This window comes from Mercenaria mercenaria, unplaced genomic scaffold, assembly GCF_021730395.1.
Source record: "Mercenaria mercenaria strain notata unplaced genomic scaffold, MADL_Memer_1 contig_110, whole genome shotgun sequence".
Classification (NCBI taxonomy): Eukaryota; Metazoa; Mollusca; class Bivalvia; order Venerida; family Veneridae; genus Mercenaria; species Mercenaria mercenaria.
The window spans coordinates 35,477-60,881 of NW_026459074.1; the positions used below are offsets into that span (position 1 = coordinate 35,477).

General features: G+C 34.9%; 1 protein-coding gene across 1 annotated transcript; it reads left to right on the forward strand.

Moving 5' to 3' along the window:
• Nucleotides 1-23,699, forward strand: LOC123552234 (ATP-dependent RNA helicase DHX33-like; the record flags this gene model as incomplete). The annotated part of the gene is given in 18 exon segments (XM_053532310.1): nucleotides 1-90; nucleotides 3,835-3,900; nucleotides 4,444-4,589; nucleotides 5,255-5,305; nucleotides 6,261-6,332; nucleotides 6,800-6,909; nucleotides 7,996-8,113; nucleotides 8,475-8,573; nucleotides 11,357-11,442; nucleotides 12,772-12,943; nucleotides 14,448-14,545; nucleotides 15,381-15,554; nucleotides 16,377-16,467; nucleotides 16,871-16,936; nucleotides 17,277-17,365; nucleotides 20,232-20,298; nucleotides 21,712-21,816; nucleotides 23,588-23,699. Coding segments are annotated over 17 exon segments (1,717 nt in total), but the record flags the coding sequence as incomplete, so codon positions are not given.
• Between the last annotated feature and the right edge of the window lie 1,706 nt (nucleotides 23,700-25,405).

Here is a 25,405-nt window from a genome sequence, read left to right on the forward strand (position 1 = left end):
CGTTTACCCAATATGTCAGCGCCCTGTGCCCCAGAAAAACACGATGAGGATTTGAAACTATAACTGTGGCTTTGGGACATCTATGAAAGAGTAATTATTTGAATTTCTTTAGACAAATGTTTTTAAAATCGCTGCTACAGTGCTTTAGGGTATAGAGGATAGGTTGATAAATTTTGTATTTAGCAGGTCCAAGAAAAGTCACAAATTCATAATTTTAACATGTCCAAAACATTGCGGAATGATACTTATTTCACTTGGGTATTGATTACATTTTACTCGGACTTTATCATAGACTCCCTGTGTAAAATCTCAAACTTTTAACTAAAATAAAGGTATTAAATCGATATAATAATTCAATGACACTTCAAAGTTTTATTGTTTGTAGCATCATCTTGGGTATGTGCAGTGAAAAAACTTTATTTGACTTCTTAAATAGTGTGATATTTATTTCTGAAGTCACTATATGTTCATTGTAAATATACTTCGTTGTACCCAAGTGGAAACTGGCAGGTACTCGAAAATGCAACTCTCTGATTGGTCAGTTAGAACCCCTAATGTACTGTGATGTCATGATAAAGTTATGAATTATATTGCTATAGCAGTTTCCGTCGGCTAGTAGTATCCATCAACGCGTTATTTTACGTTTCGTGACGTTCTTCACAATGAAGTCGAGATTGTTTCCATAACGCTACCCTGCAATCCAGAGCTCTGTGAAATTTCAGCAACAAAGGGTAAAAACTTTCCAAGAAAACTCGAATTGTTCATTCCATAATTGTTTTGTTTACATTCCACACATGGGGGATTTCACGTGCAGCTAATGCGCATGCGCAAAGAATAACTCCGTAGTCCCCAATTAAGTTGAAAGTTCCTCCTTTTGGCAGTCGAAACCAGATGATTTACCAAAAATACATAATAAAGATAAAAATGAGTCATTTTTGTGCATCGGCAATAATTTTTTTTTCACAATTAAGAAAGCAAAAACCAATATGAAATATAGATGATTAGGTTACCCCTGCCAGATTTTCTTATCCAAGGCGGGTAACTGGTCACATACTATGTGCTATACAAAGTGATGGTTGTATCCCTGACGTAGACGTAGTATATATGTGTATATAAGATATAAATTGTCGTTGTGATGTCAACTGGCCGATTAGCTCAATCGGTAGAACATCGGCTTCACAAGCATGAGATCGCGAGTTCGAGTCTCAGGTTTTGGTTTTTTTTTTTTACCTCCTATTTTCAACAAGCCTAATTTAACACCTGAACCTTCAAACTTCTTAAAATTGTATTAATTAATTTCACCAGAAAGATTAAAAAAAACACGGATGGTGCTTTTCTAGTCGTATTCACTGTAAAAATGTACATAAATATTAAAACAAAAATTGATGACGGAAACTGCGTCTGTAGTCAACCGATTCAGCTCTGTTTATTCACCCCTTTTGGAGCCCCTCTGTGTGTTATCACGTGGGCTAGACACTATTGATATTTATGTTTTCATAAAGCAGAAGAGCTAAGGTGTTCTCTTTTGGAGCATTTTACGGAACTGAAACGTTCAAGAAAAAAGATATTTTAAAAACCTTCATTTTATGACGGAAACTGCTTCGAAACCAGTATAGCTAAATCTAGCTATATATAGCTAGAAATCGCTATAAAACCAGTAACAATTGTTGAAAATATGTGAATATCAAATATAAAATAGTTATTATCCCATTCAAATGGTTTATGAGACAAACGATGATCACAAAGAATGGAGACCTATGCAGTTTCAGTTTCAACATATGTTGCGAATTTCTACGATTAGTCATTTATAAATTTGTCATATACAAGTGAAAAATTCAGTGATGATTTATTGCAAAACACTGCCGCAGTTATTGAAAGTGTGACTACAAAGATCTTGGTTTTGTGTTATTGTCTTTCATCTTACAAACCTTTTGGACGTGATTATGACCATTTTGCATCTTATTTTGACATATTTTGCCTTATTGGTATTGGTTTTATAGCTACTTCTAGCTATATATAGCTAGATTAAGCTATATAGCTAATTTGTGACTTTTCTTGGACCTGTTTAGGGTTGAATTATTGTATAAGTTTTCATATCATTCTTTTTAATGGCATGCAGACAGACATTCTGGCATATATTTTAAATGTTTGCTTGTTGTGTTATTTTCCATATGTCATCAAATGAAAATCGAAGCTATCCTTGACCAAAGAACTATAAAATACACAGAATGGCAACTGGAGATAATCTGGCGTCAGCTCGTGTTAGCGCATTATCTTAATTTCAAAGCGTTTGCTGACTTGATCAATGGTGATCAAATCAACAGACGCTTACTGAAGTATAAAATTGGCGGTACGGCCGGCGTATAATAAACCGAATCGAGTCCATTTTTCAAGGACAACTGTTGATTTCTCAGACTTCCAATCATAAATTTCATTCCTTCCCCATGTAGAAAATACTAATAACATTAAAAAAGCACCATTATCATTATAAACAAATGATCTGATAGAAAGTTATCTTATACAAATACAAATACATGGCATTTATATAGCGCAAAAATTATAAAATATTCTATTGCGCTTTACAGTTACATAACACACATTTAAAATATATACATTCAAAATATGAACAGGATTCTGGAACTTAGATTTAGAGATTTGGACATGTATAAATACTATTTTACACTACTGATATTTTGTATTTTAACAAGACTACACTAATTGTTCATGAAACTGACTAAACAAATGTGTTTTCAGTTTTGATCTAAAGCTGGCTTCAGACTGAATGTCTTTCAGATAGCTAGGTAGATCGTTCCACCATTTGGGACCAACAACGGCCATAGATCTATCTGCTAATTTTGTTCGCCTTCTAGAGATGTTAAAGTTTGTGTCACTTTGTGAGCGAAGTCTGTACTGTTGTCAAACATTTCTCTCAGCTATACTTATTCCAAAGCGTTTGCCGACTTGATCAATCGTGATCAGATCAGCAGACGCTTACTACAACGAGATCTCATTCAGTTGCCACGTGATGTTGGCGAGGTTTGCTCTTTATGCCTTTCAAGTTGCCGATCTGTTTATTTTTATAGCTCTTTGCCTTTACTGACTAAATCAGTGTGTATGTAAAAAACATCTGTGAATGAAAACTAATTGATAGAATTTAGAAATTTGAAAAGCTAAATGTTTTTGAAAAGGGAATACATTATTATTCTGATTTATAGTAAAAAAATCTTGGGAAGTTTGTTTAGATGTGGATTTTAAACTAATAATGGAAAAAATGACCAAAGCTATCCTGTGCACCCTAAATCAGCGCACATGTAAACAATGGCATGAAGAGAAAAAACACATGATTTTTTATTAAAAGCTGAATGTTTTAAAAAGAATAGCTGTTTTCTCTCTGATATACAGAAAAAAAACTACTAAATTTCATTTCTTTAAATTGGAATTCAGGAAAAATTAGTTAGCTATCCGCTGTACCCTAAAGCACTGTAGTGTTTCTAACATTTCTTTCTTAATGTCACAAAATAGGCCATAGTGAATAAATTTGGTGTGTTCAACTCCTCATACACTTTTTGAAGGAATAGATTCAAGTTGCTCAGATGCACAACCCTATCTGAATACAATTTGCTTCAAACTTTTAGTCAAACATCCTTCATGTGAAGATGGTCTGTACTAATAACTTTGCTATTTAGAGGATGGCGCAGTATGTTTGGGCATCCGTGTCCTGTGGACACAATTCTAGTTTCAGATTCTTTCTCTCTTGACATGAGTGGCAGCTAAAGAAGCATTCTTTCAGTGAAAATATGATATTTAATTTAAAAGAGGTTTTCCTTTTTTCAGACAAAATGATTAATACAAGCAGCGGAGGACCAACACCGAAGAAAATGAAATTCTCCCAGAATGGAGGTAAGTGTAGTATCCTGTAATGTTTATTTTGTTTAAATCATCAAAAAATATTGTACCAAGAAGCAAGAATCAAATAGAAAACAAGTATTAATCATAATTTTGAATATTTCAGCAGGGAATAAGCTTCTGACCTCCCACATATAAAGCACAAATTTCAAAGCAGACATGAATTTGTGGGTTGAATGCAAAAGAAGTCCTTCTTTATTTATATGCACTTAGACCTCTTCTGAATTGAGCTATTGAGATGGGAAGGGTAGCATATCAACCAGATCAATTTATTAAATATCTAGTCACTTATTTGATATTGAGTGCTACATGGAAGTGTGTCAAAATATCATTATCTAATGGGATTATTGATTAGTTTGATTGACAGACAGAGAATGGTCAATTTGAAAGAAGGACTTATTCCGTCTGTAGGTCTAGGGAAGACATAGAGCTTGCAAGAGGACTTAATTTAAAGAGATTCTGCTTTATAACCTTATGAGAGTTTTCGGTCTGTCTTTATTTTACTGAATGCTTTTTAGGATTTTTATTGTGCTTTAGATGATCATTACACAAAGATCCGAGAAGAGCGCCTTCAGTTACCAATACGTCCAGCACGAAATAGATTGATACAAGAGGTACAGAGACATAATTCAGTGGTGGTCATTGGGGAAACAGGGAGTGGAAAAACTACACAGATACCACAGGTAAGTATTGAACAGTGCAACATCAGTAAACATACATGTTTGAATAGCATATATTTCCATACTGATGCAGGCATTTTGCTTCAAACTATACCAGTTTATCTGTAAGTTAACTGCGAACAAGCAACTCTTACAAACTGATGTAATGCTCTAAAGAGGTCATGCAGCTGTAGAAGATCTCATTAGAGTAATTAAGGTCATTAGATTTTAAAAGAAGCAAAAACCAAATTTTATAAAGTCTCAAGCAGAGAAAAGGAAGCCGGTTGGCAGAGGCTGTAGGTTTAAACCTCACATGGGCCATGACAGGGTACTTCCTCTTATGGAACCAGAACTGAATTTTGTGAGAAGTGGACTTGAAAGCGACTTAGAGAAACCAAAAGCTTTCTTTGCTAGATCTGAAGAGAATTAGTGTAAACTATATGGATCTAATTATTTATGTCAAGAGAGCATAACAGAAGAAGAGTTAAACTCAATACATGTTCGAAGATGATTTATGAATTTACCAGTTGTAATCTTGGAAATTGTCCTTGGCATGGTGAAATCTTTCACTGCCAGAATGGCTTTCTATCTTTTGAATTAACATTATTGTAAACTGTGCATAATATTAATTTCTCTCCTATCAAAGAGAAAAGAATATAAATTATATAACATTTGTATGTATATTTCAGTACTTGTATGAGGCTGGGTTACATAGAAACTCCATCATTGCAATTACACAGGTAAGTACAGGCTATTCTTCTCTTGTACTGGCTCATGTGGTGTGTTCAGTAGATAGAACACTTAAATGTTGCAATGTTGATTTTCAGGCAAGGTAATTTGACAGAAAACCATATGCCCTTGACTGGCAGATTTATTACAAAACCATTATGAAAATTCAAAGTTATTAACATTATTGTATTGGACCTAGTGGTACAAAAAACTTTCTAATAATGATTCTATAATCTTGTAATGCACAATCATGATGAACCTGTCAGATAAGGTGCACATGGTCTGAAATGGCCATAATAGGGCTTATTTATTGTAATCTTGTAATAAACTTCCATATTGAATGCAATATATTTCACATATTGGACAGCTTAACTTTATTACAGTTTCCTACGTTAACAAAAAGATGAAAATTGTTAACTGGAATTTCAAAATCAACAAATGCTTGATGTACTGATATTCCTGTACATGACTGTGTTCTTTCTCTGTTGTTCCATTTAGAACACCAAACTGGCATAAACTATATTATTTGAAGTTTTCTTGAATTATTCGATTTACCATTCATCCATATATCTGTAATGAAGTTAAAATAATATGAGAAAGAATAAAAAATGATCTAATGTTCGTTTGATGTTTCATAGTTTCAGTTATTTGTATAGAAATGGCGTTCTTTCTCAATTGCTTTCATTTTACAGAAAAAAAAAACAACATCTTTTAGTAAGATTATTTGATATTTTCTTGTAGTATGGGATATATTTAGACTTTGCCTCTTCCAGTACACTGTTTGCTGGATACTACTCAAAATACTCTATTAAAAGGAAGCCATGACATGGTAATTTTGTTGAAAACAAGACATGGTACTTGTATTGGAACAATAATATGGTACTTGTATCCAAGCTGTGACATGGTAGTTATATTGAAACCATGCCAGGTTTGATATGTTGATAGTAGTTATGTTGTGTATTTCAGCCAAGAACAGTTGCAGCTATTACAGTGTCACAGAGAGTAGCTTTAGAAAAAAGGTCTGATATGGGAGACCTGGTAAGATTTTTACATGTACCTTACCTTTACTGAATATATTATATTATACTTCCTGTTTTTATCATATGGAAGTTATTAAAGTGATATGTTAATCAGTTATCACAAAAACACTTTTTTACTAATTGACCCATAACTACGATATGCCTTTGTCAGAATTATGGCCCTTTTCGTACTTAGAAAATTTGAGTTTCCTGGTTAAAATTTTTGTTTAGGTCCACCTTTTCTCAAAAGTTATAAGAGCTGCAGCTTTGAAACTTGGCACACTTGTTTATTATCATTAGATGACTATGCAGGCCAAGAATTATAATTCTTACCTATATTTTGTTAGAATTATGGCCCTTTTTGTACTTGCTTACATACTCTCTAGCACTTGCAGATGAATGATGGCACTCATAAGCGGTGCTCTTGTATTACTATCAGTTAGAATATTGTGCTAGATTTGATGATTTGATATTTTTGTCATACAGGTGGGATATCGTGTGAGATTTGACGACACAACATCAGAGCATACAAAGATCAAGTATATGACAGATGGTATGCTGTTGAGGGAGGCCATATCTGATCCTCTCATGAAACGGTTTGTATAATTTCCTTTATATCATTTTTATACAGTTAACCACTTGTTGCTCCAGCATAAATGGCCCAAGCATCTGGCGCCAATTTCACGAAAATACTAAAGTTTGTTAGTTGACTTTAGTACATTAATTTGCGTAAGTTTTTACTTTTCTTAAGCAAATTAATGTGTTCAAGTCAGTTAACAAACTTAAGAATTTTTGTGAAATTTGGGCATGGGCTCACACAAGCAATTCATGTGGCCGGGAGTTGTTTTCCTTTCACTATGTATGGATCTATTAAAACCATGCATAACTTGATCATTTTGCTCAATGCTTTTGCTACTTTGACCGATCAACACTTTTTTTGTATAATATTAATAATAATTTGGCTGATCAAATACAAGATCTCGACCTAAGGTACGAAAACTTTGTCTATAATCTCTAGCATCTGACTGGTTGATTCTGAGCTCAAATACGAAATAGACCAATGGCAAGACTGCACTCCAATTCAGTTTTATAAACCTTCGGACAAAAATCATAGAAGTTAACAATATTAATGATTTATAACACAGTTGATAGCTGCATATTGTATCAACATGAATTTGATGTAGTTGACTCAGTAATTTGTTTCAAGGAGTTGATCTACAGCATAACCTTTGTAAGCACTACCTCTGACGTGCACTTCTGTTAATATGAAGACGTTTAGTATTGCAACCACACAGCTTTATTTACCAGTAAGCTTTTATTGTAATGAAAGCTTGAAGCTTATATGAATTTTTCTTGAGTTTGCTTCCTGAAAACCAGTTCTGATACCATGAGAAGCTATTGTTGTCATCTGGTAGGGGTCAGACCCACAGTCACCACTAGACCACTGCTCCCCTTAGTTTATTAGTTGATTAATTTGTCCATTCAAATCAACTTTTCTACATCAAACCTGTTACAATCTCTAGGGCAAGATTGTGCTGTATTTAACATAATATATATCATTAGCCTAGTGCTCTGCATGAAAGAAAGTTCATTATATAACTCAGAGACTTAAACATTTTCAGATTTCTGTGAAGGTAAAAAGCTTTAGCTCAGTTTCAGGTTGGTATGTTCTGTATTTATAGATACTCTATTGTGATACTTGACGAGGCCCATGAGAGGACTATACACACTGATGTCTTGTTTGGAGTGGTTAAATCAGCCCAGCACCAGAGACGTAAACTAGGAATGAAACCTCTCAAGGTGTTAGACAAAACATCACCAAAATATCAGTCTGAAAATTTAGATTTTAGGTGTTTCTGTTATTGATGAAAAATCTATAATATCTAAAGGAGAATGTATTTGGAAGTAATTTAAAACATCATTTTTATTTTTATTAAAAGCATTCAAGATGCATGTACATATGAACAGTGCTTCAGTAGTGTACATGATAGAAATGGTGATAATTTTTGCAAATGTGATTTGCAAGGTTTAAATTGTTAAAGAACTGAAAGACATGTTGTTTCACAGCACAAAGAGGCTTAAGTGATGGTATAAGCCAAAATGTATGTATTCTGGTAGAAATATCTTCATTCTAAATTTATCCATCCTTGTTTTGTTATAGATAATAGTGATGTCTGCAACAATGGATGTTGATCACTTCTCACAGTATTTTAACAAAGCACCTGTGCTCTACCTAGAAGGACGTCAGTTCCCAATTACAGTAAGTTCATTGGTTAATGAGGGTTGATCTTGGAGTGAGCATACATGACCTCTTTGAACCACTTGCCTGTCACCAAAGTTGGCTCAGATAGTTCTTGGGGTATAGAATTGGTTCTTGTTAGGAAGCTATCAGGCTAGGATATAGAAGACCTTTGGCTTTCCCTGGTACTTATGTCTGAAATAATCGGCAGAGTGACAGCTGGGGTCTTCCTCCACCATTTAAAATTGGAATATATGATGCCAGTATGACTTAAAACAAAAGAAAAGGGAAACAGACAAAAAAGAAATTCATAGTATGTACCGGTATGCTCAATGTGTAGAATGAATACGTTATTTTCATGGAACTTGCTTGACCTCAGTTTATGACTTTCTCACCACAAAAAGTAAACAAAGTATCATTCTAGATTATAAGATAGTTTTGTAAAGACATAAATTTGGTTTTCTTAAACAATATTTTAATTTAGTGTTTGTACAGTCATTTAGTTGCAAGAATACTATAGTTATATGCATGTTAACTGTGAACTTATTTTATTGATAAAAGTTGTCAGGGCCTAAGATAGAGTATTGTTTGTTTCCTCTGCAACTACCTATCCATTAAAATAGCCCCTACCTGAAATAGTTTATCACAAACATGAAAGCAATATTATTTTTAGCTCACCTGTCATGTAGTGACAGGGTGAGCTTTTGTGATCGCCCTTCGTCCGTCGTCCGTCCATCCACAATTTCTTGTGAACACCATAGATACCACATTTTGCAATCAATTTTAATCAAACCTGCACACAACTTGTAAAGTTGAAAGAGCCAAAATTTGTTAATTTTTACCTTGTGAACACACTAGAAGTGACATTTTATATTTGATTTTAACCACACTTACACACAACTTAAGTCACGATAAGATCTCGGTTCCTTTCGAAAACCGGCTAGATTCCATCACGGGTTCTAGAGTTACTACAAACTTGCAAAGAATGATTATCTTGATGATCTCTAGGCCTGGATCAAAACTGGGTCATGTCGGTTCAAAAACTAGGTCATCAGGTCAAATCAAAGGAAAAGCTTGTTAACAACCTAGAGGCCACATTTATGACCCTATCTTCATGAATCTTGGTCAGAATGTTTTTCTTGATGATTTCTAGGCTAAGTTCGAAACTGGGTCATATGGGGTCAAAAACTATGTCACCCAGTCAGATCAAAGGAAAAGCTTGTTAACACTCTTGAGGCCACATTTATGATCCTACCTTCATGAAACTTGGTCAGAATGTTTATTTTGAAGATTCCTAGGCCAAGTTCGAAACTGGGTCATATGGGGTCAAAAACTAGGTCACACGGTCAAATCAAAGGAAAAGCTTGTTAACATTTGTTCATTTGATGTGCATGAAACTTGGTCAGAATGTTTGTCTGGATGAAATATCGAATGAATTTTTATCTTGGTCATGTGGGGTCAAAAACTAGGTCACCAGGTCAAATCAAAGAATAAGCTTTTTACACCCTAGGGGGCACATTTTTGATTCTATGTTCATAAAACTTGGTCAGAATGTTTGTTATGATGAAATCTTGGATGATTTCAAATCTGGGTCACATAGGGTCAAAAACTAGGTCACTAAGTCAAATCAAAGGAAAAGCTTGTATACACTCTAGAGGCCACTTTTTTGCTCCAATCTTCCCGAAACTTTGTCAGAATGTTTGTTTTCATGAAATTTTGGACAAGTTTGAATCTGGGTCATGTGGAATAAAAAACTAGGTCACTAGGTCAGATCAAAGAAAATGCTTGTTTACACTCAGGAGGCCACGTTTTTTTGGTCCAATCTTAATGAAAATTGGTCAGAATATTTGTCTCCATGAAATCACTAGGTAAAACATGTTTACACAGTTATGGTATGTTAATAAGGTGAGCGACCTAGGGCCATCTTGGCCCACTTGTTAGGATGTGTGGCTGTAGTACTAAAGGAAACCTATCACTTCAGTTTGTTACTTTGATACAGATTACAGAATGTATTACAAATGTCAATGAGTGAAAATGTTGCTAAACATATAAGAGGCACAGTCAGATTGATTTTAGAACTAGAAAGGTATTAACATGATAGAAATGTATAAAAAAATTAGTTTCTCTAAGTACCTACCTGGCCTTCATTATGTTAGTCTTCAAAGGGGTAACAAAGATATATTTAAGGTTGGCCAAAAGCTAATTGTACCATAATCAAGAGAATCTTTGTTTTCAATCAAAACTTAAATGCTATTGTTGCATGGCACATTTGAAATTACATTGTCAGTAAGGAATATAACCTCCAAAGATAGTAAGATTGTTTTTTAAGAAATAATATATCCCAAACAGTGATTTGTCAATGAATAAAATCATTGTTTGGAGTTCAGATGCAAATGAATTATATCACGAGGGCATAGCATGAAAACAAATTGGGTTGTGTTAGAATATAAGACATTTAGAGAATATTACATGAGTGTCTTTTCATATTGAATTTATTAAACGAGTTGAATAAAATGAGACTCTGTTTAATAAATTCAATGCGGACACAAATGTAATATTCTTGTTAATATCACATGTAAGCTTTTACTGTTGAAACATCAAAATTTCTTCTTTCTCTACCTATTATAGACCAAGTAAATTCACCTAACATCTCCTATAAATAAACAACGTCAATGTCAAAGCTTTATTACACTAGTGTGTTATCAAATTTATGTAATGGCTTAAATTTCACTCCCGCGACGTCAAATATGTGATAAAGAAAATTAGTTAACAGTTTGTTAATAAATTGTGTGTAATATTTTCAGGTGATGTACTGTAAAGAAGAGCAGTCAGATTATTTGTTTGCTTCACTGGTGACACTGTTCCAGATACATAGGGAAGCTCTTCCTCAGTTAGTATTTGAAAGTTTCTTATTCCTAGTCAATTTTTAGAATAATGATTTTTAAATATTCAAAGCGTTTCAGTCAGTTTGGATAATGGTTGGGAACCTACAGTTGAAAAGCACAAGACTTCCAGACAAAGTTTATCCATAGACAATACAAATGTTTTAATTGAAAAGATCGCATTCACTGATGAAGGTAATGGACAAGCTTGTACTGGTATGAAATCCAGGAGCAGTGGATATATTAACTGGCCTCTGTATATAACTGAAATACTGCTGATAATCCAGGCAAAACACAACTAAATATACAAGTACATGGATATGAAGATAAATTTTGTATCACCATATTTGAGCACTTTGATTTCCTTCAGACTGTTATTGGTTTATAGATACAAAATTATGTCTCCAACACCTCTGTGCTGTGGGAGACATATTGATTTACTCCTGTCTGTCTGTGTGTCTGTCCGTCTGTCACAAATCTTGTCCACACTCTTAAGTCGAACATTTTTCATCTGATCTTCACCAAACCTGAGCAAAATGTGTTTGCCAATAAGTCCTCGGCCAAGTTCGATAACTAGCCAAATTGGCCCAGGCCGCTTCAGAATAATGGCCCTTGAATTACCGATAGGCCGCTTACTCCAGCACTTATCTGATAGGCCGTTTACTCCAACACTTACTCCAAAACTATCAAAGGTATATTTTCTGTGAGTAAACAGTATATAAAGACTGACTTACTATTCAGATAATTTGGCAGTTGTGGGAGACATGTGCTTTTCTCAAAAGCAGCTCTAGTTATGTCTCCCACCACACAGTGGTGTGGGAGACATATTGATTTACTCCTGTCTGTGTGTCTGTCTGTCTGTGTGTGTGTCTGTCACAAAGCTTGTCCTCACTCTTAAGTCGAACATTTTTCATCCGATCTTCACCAAACTTGAACAAAATATGTTTGACCATAAGTCCTCATCCAAGTTCAATAACTTGCCAAATCAGCCCAGGCACTTTTGAATTATGGTCCTTGAATTACTGATTGGGACCATTCATCTAAACCATCCGGACTTCCCAGTCATTACTGATCGCAACCAATCATCCAAACCACCCAGAACTCCCAGACATTACTGATGAGAACCATTCACACAAACCACCCAAACCACTTTGAATCACTAAATGATTAATCAGTTGTGGGAGACATGTGCTTTTCTCCAAATCAGCTCTAGTTTTAGTTTGATTTTTGTATACAATTTTTATTTTTTTATCAGAATCTGATTGTTAATTTCATAAAGCTATCATTTGACATATAGATGTTATTTTATATAGATTAATACATTTATCTGATTCTAGGGAGGACATTTTGATATTTTTGACGGGACAAGAAGAGATAGAGTCTGCTGCTAAGTCAATACGAGATATAGCTAGAAACATCACAGGGAATGTTCCCAACTTGATTGTTTGTCCATTGTATGCTGCACTGCCTTCACAGCAACAGTTGAAAGTGTTCCAGCCTACACCAAAGGTATGTTCCAAACTTGATTGTCTGTCCAATGCATTCTGCGCTACCTTCCCAACATAGCTAAAAGTGTTCGAGCCTACACCAAAGGTAAATGTTCCCAACTTGATTGTCTGTCCACTGTATGCTTCACTGTCCTCTCCACAACAGCTAAAAGTGTTTTAGCCTTCACCAAATGTAAGTGTTCCTTTCTTAATTGCCTATCTACTGTGTGCTGCACTGTCTTCCAAACAACAGCTGAAAGTGTTCCAGCCTACACCAAATTAAAATGGTCCCAACTTGACTGTATGGGCTTCTGTGGCTGAAGCTGGCTCACTGTTGGTGGTTCTACCCAGATGCCCCCCCCCCCCCCACTTCACTGTCTACAAACTGTCTGTGAAATCTAGGTCAAGTTTAAAACTAGGTAAGGTGAGGCAAATAATGCAAAATTGGGTAACCTGAGGTCTTAAACTAGGTGACTAGGTCAAATAATAGAAAAACCTTATTAACACTTTAGCCCATATTTTCCACTTGATCATCATAAATCTTTGTCAGAATGTTTGTCTCTATCAAAATTTAGTTCAAGAACACAATTTGGTTACCTGAGGTCAAGAACAAGGTCACAAGGTCAACCTTATAAACACTGTAGAGGCCACATTTTCCATTTGATCTTTATTTAACTTTGTCAGAATGTTTGTTTCTGTGAAATCTAGGTCAGTTTCAAAACTGGATTAACTGAGGGCTTAAACTAGGTCTCAAGGTCAAATCATAGAAAAATCTTGCACTGTAGAGGCCAAATTTTCTACTTTATCATCATAAATCATAGTCAGAATGTTGTCTCTGTAAAATCTATGTCAAGTTCAAAAGTGGATTACCTGAGCTCAAAACTGGGACACTAGGTTAAATCATGGAAAAACATTGTTAACTCCTTGGAGGCCACATTTTCTACTTGATTTTCATAAAACTTTGTCAGAATGTTTGTCTTGAAGAAATCTAGGTCAGTTTTGAAACTGGATAAGTTAGGTAAAAAACTAGGTTACTAGTGTTTTTTGATTTTGGCTGGAGCTAGTTGCTTCTATATGACTTTATGGCTGTAATTATGGAAAATCCTCTACTTGTCAGATTTTGCGGTTATTTCACTGCAGTGTTCTTCTACCAAATTCTTTGAAGTTATTATGATTTATCTTAGAACTTGATTGCCAGGGGCCGGATTTGTTTTCTGTATATTGCTATAATTAAGTTAAATTTCGAAAATCTTTTCCTTAGAAACCTCTGGGCCGACTTTGGAATAATTCCTAGAAGTGTTCCTTTGTTGACCCTCTACCAAAATTGTTCAGTCTGGGTTTGAAATTCAGGTGAGCCATCTAAGGCCATCATGGTCCTCTTGCCTTTGTTTGCAGAGGTGTTTGAACATGCATAAACTCAAAGTAAGTGGAGATTACTCAAATGATAAACACATTGAATGTTTTACACCAGAATTTTTCTGTAGTTGCATGTGCATAGCAATTAACTGGTTTTGGTCTATTTTCAGGGATGTCGTAAAGTGATTATTGCTACAAATATAGCAGAGACGTCCATTACAGTCAGTGGTGTGAAATATGTAATAGATTCTGGCAAAGTTAAAGCTAAGTAAGCATGACTATATTTTGCTCACTTACAGTTTGCGGTTCTGCCCTTGATATTGCAGTTCTTTTTATCTCTTCTTTAGAAGATTAAGACACCAGTGAAAAAATATCACACTGACTTGCTAGTCCCTAGTACTGTTAAACCTTTAAGGCTTCTTACAAAGTTAATATCATTGTCATAGAACAGGTTGACTTACTTGTACTTAATGGTTGGTTAAAGTGATAGCACTAAACACTAACAAAATTAAATGCAAGTTTTACATTTGAGCAATCAGAAAAATTTGCTTTATTGGTTAATCTGCTTAAAATGTCAATCAGATCTTTAAGGAGGTTCTTTGAAAGTTCAAAATGCAACAAGCAAAATAGTAAAATGCCCAGCTTGATTGGGCTTGTTTACTAGAGTTGATGAATTGTGCAACACCCCTCACACACCGAAGATTGGCTAAAGCGGAACTCTCTTTCTAATTAATCCTGAAGTTCTAGAAATAATAACAACACTGAGTCCAAACAAAGTACAACATTTTACAGCCGTCACATGATATTTTGAAAGACTGTTTGCTGCCTTAAAGGGTAATAAGATTTAATGCAACCAAGCCAATAATTGCTTCCATGGTCCTGATTTGATTGATTCTTTTCAATAAAGGTACTAAAATTGCAGTGTCACTCACGTCTCTCGGCTCAGAACAGCTTTAAACAACAGAAGTATTAGATTTATTTTCAAATTTTCATACAATGTAGTGCAAGGTGTGTTATATTTATTATTTATCTCAAAGTTTACATTAGCATGCAAGAATTTTTACTCTGTTACCAAAGTTAAACATGGAAATCTTATATTTCAGGATATATAGTTCTCGAGGTGGCCTTGACCTTATGAAGGTTGTACATGTGTCACAGGCTCAGGCACAGCAAAGATGTGGCCGTGCCGGACGTGAGTCTCCAGGGACTTGCTACAGACTGTACACTGAACAACAGTATGAAGCTTTCAGGAAGACTACAGTTCCAGAGATACAAAGGTAATTTCGTCTGATCAATAATGAGAAATAATATTCTTGCAAATTTAAGAAACTTACACTGTATGTAAACTGGCTATAATGAATGTAGGACAATACCTCCATGCCCTAACCCCCTTCCTGGACATACTTCCCTGTTCAAATTGACCTAGGTGTACAAAGTTTCCATTGATTTTATTTTTAAAAAAACACTTTGAAATTTGAAAATTTCAGCACAAGTTGAAAAATGGTAATTTTCTTGGTTATATTTGTAAAAAAAGTCAAAGGGGGGATTTGATCAAATTTGGCAAAGGGTAGTTGGGGTTGAGTTGCCGGTACTAGTTTCAAATTCATTTGAAAATATGATAAGAAGACCTTGAAACACTTGTCCTTCACCATCATTGGTTGAAGCATGTTAGTGTCAAATTCAATGATACTGACTGAATGGTGAACAGTGCAGACCGTGCACAGATGTTCAGGCTGATCTTGGTCTGCACTGAACTCAAAGGCAGAATCACTTGCCGCCAGCAGGCTAAGTGTTAACAGCTGATTTAACTTTCAGACAACTGGACCATGTTCTCAATGATAATTTGATAGAAGACTGTGTCTGAAGTCATTTGCCCTCTGCCTCATAGTCTTGTGGAGAACTTATCAGTATGAACTGGTACAAACTCCAGTTACATTGGTTAGGTTATTTAACCGTACCCATAGTATAACTGAAAAATTGCTGGAAAAAAGCATTAAAGCCAGCATACAGACAGACGAACACATATTATTTTCAGCAATGAAACAGTCATAACATGAAAGTGAATTTAAAATTAGCAGTGTATCTTTTACTTATTTCAGATGTAATTTAGCAAGTGTAGTTTTACAGTTAACTGCGATGGGTATACAAGATGTTGTCAATTTTGATTTTATGGATAAACCTTCATCTGATGTGAGTTTGTTGAAATTTGACTTCATTAATTAATATTTTCATTGTGATTCTAAATTGAAATTTGAAAAATAAATAAAGTCTAAAAGTTCTGATTTTGAATGGATTTGAAACTGTTTTATGCTGGAGATATTTTTTAAAAAGCCTTTAAATGACAAATAATGACAGTTGTATAAATTTGTACAGTATAGAAAGTCATTGTTCAAGGTGCCTTTAATATGTATAATGACCTTGGCTTGTTAGATGCCAACTGGTACACAATGGCATAATTTATGAATATCTTAGAAACCAACAACTTTCTAGAATTAAGATCTTGAAAACAAAAATCTTTGAATAATTTCTTAAATTGCGAAAAGGGTATTTTATATCACTGAATAGTTTATATGTCTTATTTGATATTGTACAGGCTATTTTAAGTGCAATAGAACAATTGAAACTTCTTGGGGCATTGGAGAATACAGAAGAAATTAAGGTAAGGTAGTTTGCTAGCAAATTGGTAGGAGGTCACTTCACTTTAGTATACTTCATCCATGTTTAAACTTATTTTGTAGTGTGTATGATTTTGATGCACTTCTTGGGTTGTGTATGCTATTTTTGAATAGTCTGTAAAGCTTGTTGATATTTGAATTATTTTTGATGGGGCAAAACTACATCATTTTAAATCATATTTCTGACAAGTGATAGTAAATTTTTAATTGTATAAATGGTACCTTTCAGTAGTATTTTAGATAGTTTTTGTTTATGCACATTATATATGCACAGATCACTGCAAGTTTCTAAGAAATTTATTTGTATTTATTTTGCTTTTTCAGTTGACAGCAATTGGCAAACAAATGGCAGAGTTTCCTCTTGACCCTAGAATGTCAAAGGTTATCTTATCAGCTAAAGATTTCAAATGTTTGTAAGTAATTTGTTGATTTAGTAAAGTGATTGTTTTGCAACACTAAGCTTGTGTTGAATTTGAAATTACCTCTAAGGCTTTTGTCACGGAAATGAAGTTCTCACAGATACCTCACTTGAGGAACATTTCAAGTTTCACCTTTCAAGTTGCTTGCTGAAGACTGATGGCTGCAACCAAAGCCTTTTCAAAGGGCCACCCTAAGCATTGAATAAATCCTTGAGTGGCAGCTGGAGTCTTTCTCATCCTGGAAAATTGCGATATAACCTGCACTGTGTTAGAGTGACTTAATTTTCATCCGAGTTGTTTCCTTAAATCTATAACCTGAAATTTTGAAATATGTTTGTCCTTTAGTGGTTTGAATCTAACATCTTCCAGGCATTGAATGTTTTATTAACCAGGTTTTCGTTGAAAACCTGAGTTATTAGATTGGGGTATGTCGTTGGTCGGGCGGGCGGATGGGCGGCAGCGTCAAACTGGTGTTTCCGGTCAATAACTTTTGTTTCGGTAAAGATATTTGAATAAAACTTGGTAGGTATGTAGCTTATATCAAGACAAAGGCTGGGATTGAATTTGGGGTTTCTGGGGTCAAGGTCAAGGTCACTGTTACTTAAAATAGAAAAAGGGTTTCCGGTCAATAACTTAACTTAGGAATGAGCTATCATGATGAAACTTGGTGTATAGAAAACTTATATAAAGTTGTAGCTTGGGATTGATTTTTGGGTTTCTGGGATCAAGGTCAAGGTCATTGTTACTAAAAATAGGGTTAGGGTTTAGGGTTAGGGTTAGGGTTGTGCTTTAAAGTGGTGCACTGTGATTCAGTATACTTTTTTATTCTTGTGAAAAGTGTTGAAAACCTGGTTTCGTGGCATTGCCGCGTTTCTTGTCTACTATTATTTTTTATTTTCTTAAAGACTATAGCAAAATCTTTTATTACCAGCTAGAGGATAGCAAGTTTGATACTTTAACCCTTATCATGCTGGACACGATTGAGTCTACCTTTGCGACCAGTGTAGATCATGATCAGCCTGCACATCCATGTAGTCTGATCATGATCTGCACTGTTCGCCATACAGTCAGTACTGTCCAAATTGAAAAATGGACAAGTTCATTATAGAAATTTAGCAGGGTAATGGTAAGATATCTATCTTTCATTAAAAGATCTTATATTTAGATATTTACTTAAAATGTAGAAAATCCCCATCAAATGTTTTTAACTTTACTTAATATATAGATTAATTGTATATGTAAAGCTTCATTTGCAATAAAATGTCATGCAGTAAAAGTTGATTCCAGTTTTTTAGTGGTAATACACATTTATACTGTGTTCAGCCAAAGCTGTTTACAGTATGTACTATTTTAAACCTAATGCATAGTACTGTTAATACACATAAACTTGTTAATTTTATGTTTACTTAAACTGTGTGTTTTATTTTTTCACGTTATTACATATGAAATTCGAATTTTGTATACCTTAAATTAAGCAAAATGTTTGTTAGTTAACAAGACGCATTGTTGTTTGAAGATCAGAACAGTCAGTTTTGGATATTAAAGCTACTAATTTACACCCCTACTTCTAACAACTTACAACTTTATCTGATTAATTAAAGTCTTTGAATACAGTTTATTTTATTTAATGTAAGCAAGACGTATATCTTTGCAACATAAACTTGATGATTTTGGTCGAGTCTTTGATAATTGGGCATGAAAATGTGATAATTGGACCAACAGCTATTAGAAAAATATATATACTAAGACTTGAAAAGTTAATAAATACATTTGTAATAGTAACTTCGAAGACAAAGGCCTAAATTTATTGCCATTTAGATTTTAGAAATGATTTTTAGCTCGGCTATTCATAGAATAGTAGAGCTATTGGACTCGCCCATGCGTCGGCATCCGCCCGATTTGGTAAAGTTTTTGTATGTAAGCTGGTATCTCAGTAACCACTTGTGGGAATGGATTGAAACTTCACACACTTATTCACTGTGATAAACTGACTTACATTGCACAGGTTCCATAACTCTATTTTGCTTTTTTACAAAATTATGCCCCTTTTTTGACTTTGAAATTTTGGTTAAGGTTTTGTATGTAAGCTGGTATCTCAGTAACCACTTGTGGGAATGGATTGAAACTTCCCACACTTATTTACTGTGAAAAACTGACTTACATTGCACAGGTTCCATAACTCTATTTTGCTTTTTTACAAAATTATGCCCCTTTTTCGACTTAGAATTTTTTGGTTAAGGTTTTGTATGTAAGCTGGTATCTCAGTACTCACTAATTGGAATGGATTGAAACTTCACACACTTGTTCACTGTCATGATCTGACATGCACAAAGCAGGTCCCATAACTTTATTTTGCTTTTTTACAAAATTATGCCTCTTTTTCAACATAGAAATTTTTGGTTAAGATTTTGTATGTAAGCTGGTATCTCAGTATCCACAAATGGGAAAGGATTGAAACTTCATACACTTGTTCACTGTCATGATATGACATGCAGTGCAAAGGGTCAATAACTCAACTTCGCATTTTACAAAATTATGCCCCTTTTTCCGCTTAGGAGTTTTGGGTTAAATTCTTATATGTAAGCTGGTATCTCAGTACCCACTAATGGGAATGGATTGAAACTTCACATACTTGTCCACTGTCATGAGCTGATAAGCACTATGCAAGTTCCATAACCCTATTTTGCTTTTTTACTAAATTATGCCCCTTTTTCGACTTTCGTATTCATTCAGTCGACAAGGCTGTTGAATAGTCGAGCGTTGCTGTCCTCTGACAGCTCTTGTTAGAAATGCTTTAGATAGAATGTGGACTATTGTAGAGTTTGACGTTTTAAATCACTAGTTGTTTTTCCTGTTACAGAGAGGAGATTCTTACAATTGTGTCACTTCTGTCTGTGGATTCTGTTCTGTATACCCCACAAAGCAGGGTAACTGTTTGATATTTATACTTTTTGTAATTGAGTAATGCAAGATGATTGTATACTTCATGTTTTCAGTGGTTTTACAGTTTATGGAAGTTTGTTTTGGGTTTAACACCATTTTTCAACAGTATTTCAGTTATGTAATGGCGGGCAGTTAACCTAACCAGTGTTTCTGGGTTCTGTACCAGTTCAAACCTGTTTTCCACAAGTAACTGCCAACTTCCCCACATTAATTAGCGATGGAGGATGAATGATTCCACACACAATGTCTTTTATCAAATTGTCACGGAGAACATATGCCTCGCCCAGTGATCCGTAGATCTGTGCTCTCCCAATTGAGTTAATAGGGCGGGCTCAGTTTATGGAAGTATATATGGATGGATTATTTTAAAAACTTTCAGTGTGGGATTTTTATGCCCCCGCCATAAAATGGGGGGATGGGGGGCATATAGTGTTACCCCTGTCCGTGTGTGTGTTTGTGTGTTCAGGAAAGGGTGGTGTTCGTGTCCGGGCCTTAACTTTGACATGCAATGTCCGATTTCAGAATAATTTGACACAAATGATAAGCATGGATAGACGGTGTGTCTTGTGCAAAACCATTTCACTAGTTCAAAGGTCAAGGTCACAGTCCTTGGTTGAGCTTAGCCAATTTTCACTACATACACAGAATTCTAAATTTTCTGGTTTTCCTACAATATTTTTTTTTGTAAATAAATAGGGCCAAGGGTCCTTCTTTTAGTTTGTGAGCAGTACCATGCCTGTGACCTTTCTCATGTTGCAGGGGCATCCATGTCTGTGACACATTTTTAGTTATTATATGATTTTCCTGGAATGCAATTGAATGTAATTTATAAATCATTCTTTCCACAATATATAGCTACATCAGTAAAGTTATAGATAGTTATAAATACCTACAAAAAGATATAAAATAATCCAGCAGATGACCCCTGGTGTTTTGGGGTCAGTAGGTCAAATGTCAAGGTCACAGTAACCTAGAGACTGAAAATGGACTCCACTCAGTAAATTAAGAACCATTTAGCCTAATCTCTTCAAATTTAATAGGTTGATTGCCTGGGGCCATTAGATGACCTTTATAGCTTTAGGGTCAGTAGAGGTTAAGGTCACAAGGACTTTGACACTGAAAACAGTGTCAGCTCAGTGACTGAAGAACATTTTAACCTGCTGTCCACAAACTTCATAGGATGTTTGCCTGATGTGAGTAGATGACATTATATTGCAGGTCAGAAGGTCAAAGGGTAATTAGTGATCTCGGGACTGGAAACAAGACAGGCCATCATGGGCGGCACATGTGTTGTACAAACAGCTCTTGTTATTTTACGTTTTGACAGATTTTTACCTTCCATAATGGTGGTTTGAGAAATACTCAGAAAACCGTATGTAGGTTATATGTATTTACAGAGGGAGCAAGCAGTAGCTGTAAGACAAAAGTTTATGTCAAGTGAAGGCGACCATATAACACTACTCAATGTATTCAGGGCTTATAAAGGTGTAAATGGGAACAAGGTGAGATATTTTTAGCTCGACTATTCGAAGAATAGTCTAGCTATTCTACTCACCCTGGCGTCGGCGTCGGCGTCACACCTTGGTTAAGTTTTTGCATGCAAGTACATACAGCCATCAATTAAAGGCATATAGCTTTGAAACTTATTTTTTCTTTTTCTAGGTCAATTACCAGCCTCTCTGGGTCAAGTCCCATAACTCTGACATGTATTTTGAGCAAATTATGCCCCCTTTTGGACTTAGAAAATTTTGGTTAAAGTTTTACATGCAAGTTACTATCTCCAAAACTAATGCAGATATTGATTTGAAACTTCACATGTGTCTTCGGCGTTATAAAACTAGTTGATAGCAGCAAGTCCCATAACTCTGACTTTCATTTTGGCCAAATTATGCCCCCTTTTGGACTTAGAAAATTCTGGTTAAAGTTTTGCGTGCAAGTACATACAGCTATTTCTAAAAGGCGTATAGATTTGAAACTTATTTTTTCTTTTTCTAGATCAATTATCAACCTCACTGGGTCAAGACCCATAACTCTGACCTGTATTTTGAGCAAATTATGCCCCCTTTTAGACTTAGAAAATTTTGGTTAAAGTTTTACATGCAAGTTACTATCTCTAAAACTAATGCAGATATTGATTTGAAACTTCACATGTGTCTTCGGGGTTATAAATCTAGTTGGTAGCAGCAAGTCCTATAACTCTGACCTTCATTTTGGCCAAATTATGCCCCCTTTTGGACTTAGAAAATTCTGGTTAAAGTTTTGCGTGCAAGTACATACAGCTATTTCTAAAAGGCATATATATTTGAAACTTATTTTTTCTTTTTCTAGATCAGTTACCAACCTCACTGGGTCAAGTCCCATAACTCTGACATGTTTTTTGAGCAAATTATGCCCCCTTTTAGACTTAGAAAATTTTGGTTAAAGTTTTACATGCAAGTTATTATCTCCAAAACTAATGCAGATATTGATTTGAAACTTCACATGTGTCTTCGGGGTTATAAATCTAGTTGATAGCAGCAAGTCCCATAACTCTGACCTTCATTTTGGCCAAATTATGTCCCCTTTTGGACTTAGCAAATTCTGGTTAAAGTTTTGCGTGCAAGTACATACAGCTATTACTAAAAGGCATATAGATTTGAAACTTATTTTTTCTTTTTCTAGATCAATTACCAACCTCACTGGGTCAAGTCCCATAACTCTGGCATGTATTTTGGGCAAATTATGCCCCCTTTTGGACTTTGAAAATTCTGGTTAAAGTTTTACATGCAAGTTTCTATCTCCAAAACTAATGCAGATATTGAATTGAAACTTCACATGTGCCTTCGGGGTTATAAAACTAGTTGATAGCAGCAAGTCCCATAACTGGTATGCATTTTGGTCAAATTATTTCCCCTTTTGAACTTAAAACTCTTTTGATATTTAACCTTTTTGGGTAATATTTTCCTGCTTCTGGGACAATATTTCGAATAGTCGAGCTTGGCTGTCTTACGGACAGCTCTTGTTATTTTTTGAGTGCCTCTGTACAAAAGGTTTACCATGCTTTCTTTATTTGTTATACAGATCAAATATTTGTCAGAAAATGAAAAAAAAAAGAAATAAAAAATCACAAGACACTTGTGAATTGTTATATCAGTAACATGCAGATAAGTGCTGTATTACTGTGCCAACTGAAGATGGTTACTGAGTTAGGTAAAGGGAGAACACGGTAAAAAAATTTTAAAAATGATTTTTTCTGCCACTAAAGACTGTTTCTGTAATTACATTGACTTTCAGCAATGGTGCCAAGAGAATTTTATCAACATGAGAAATATGCGGACAGTGTTCGATGTACGACGACAGCTCAGGGATATATGTGTCAGACAAGATCTACCTCTCAATACATGTGGTCACGATACAACTTCTATCAGGTAGCGTCTTCAGCTTACTCATGGTGTTCCATTTTGAAATGGATTTTAATAAATCAACAAAAGGGATGACTATGATTACGGCATGTATGGTATTTATCATAGTCTAATCTCACAGCCATTTTTCAAAGAAAAACTGGACACATTATCAAGTCTCTTTCTGACCATTTGGTTGATTTTGCAGATGTTCTGTTAATTCTTAACAGATCAACTTGGTCTCATTTCTTTTAGCAGATTAATAGATACTTCATTGGATGATTGCCTGTGGTTATTAAATGATCCATAGTTTTGGGAGTTTGTAGGTCAAAGGTCATGTTGACCTCAAGACTAGAAATGGTGTCCATGCAAGATTGTTTAGTTCCTTCTAACTATATAGAAAGTTTGCCTGTGATAAGACGACCCTACAGTTTTTGGGGTCCATAGGTTGAAAGTCGAGGTCACAGTGACCTCGAGACTGAAAACAGTTAAACTGTTTAATTAGAGCACATTGGGCTTCAGTAGTCAAACTTAATAGAATGATTGCCTTTAGTCATGAGGTGACTTCTTATGTTTTAGAAGTTTGTATGCCAAAGGTCAAGGTTACAGTGACTAAGACTGAAACAGTTTTCCTTTCAATTACTAAATAACCTTTTGACTTACTGTCTCCAACCTTCAAAGGACAGTAGATGACTCGTATTATGTTCTGGGTCAGAAGGTCAAAGGGTACTGGTTTCAGACCAGTTTCCGATAAAAAATGAGGGTTTTCATTATTGAAAACCTGAGTTATTAGATTGGGGTATGTCGTTAAGCGGACGGGCGGATTGGCGGCGGCGTCAAACTGGTGTTTCCGGTCAATAACTTTTGTTTCGGTAAAGATATTTGAATAAAACTTGGTATGTATGTAGCTTATATCAAGACAAAGGCTGGGATTGATTTTGGGGTTTCTGGGGTCAAAGTCACTGTTACTTAAAATAGAAAAAGGGTTTCCAGTCAATAACTTAACTTAGGAATGAGCTATCATGATGCAACTTGGTGTATAGAAAACTTATATAAAGTTGTAGCTTGGGATTGATTTTTGGGTTTCTGGGATCAAGGTCAAGGTCATTGTTACTAAAAATAGGGTTAGGGTTTAGGGTTAGGGTTGTGCTTTAAAGTGGTGCACTGTGATTCAGTATACTTTTTTATTCTTATGAAAAGTGTTGAAAACCTGGTTTCGTGGCATTGCCGCGTTTCTTGTATTTATTTTTAAATACATATTGTTTACAAAAATAATCTACAAATCTTTAAACCCTAATCTTTACTCTTTGCAAGGATGTAAACAATACCAACCTTATCTGCGCATGTGTCCAAAAACAGGTGCTCCGAAAGGGCAGTCTAATTAACGTTAATTGGTTTATCTACAGTACCAGTTTCCGACAAATGGTTTTGTAAGCAACTTTAAAATTAATATGACAGGAAATCTTTTATAATTTTGATTTTAAATTATGTAATTAACCTTTACTACCTTTTCCCATAAATCGTACAGGGTGTGGCTATCTTCCGTTCCGTTACGTACGGTACCGTACAGCACCTGTGTAATCATATTATGCAACACTTCATGCAAGCACCTTTCACATTGTGTATTTGTCTAGCATGTAGACAGCAGTTTATTTGATTACTATATGCACTGTGCTCTCTGTATAAAGGAGTTTTAAATCGACTTTAAGTC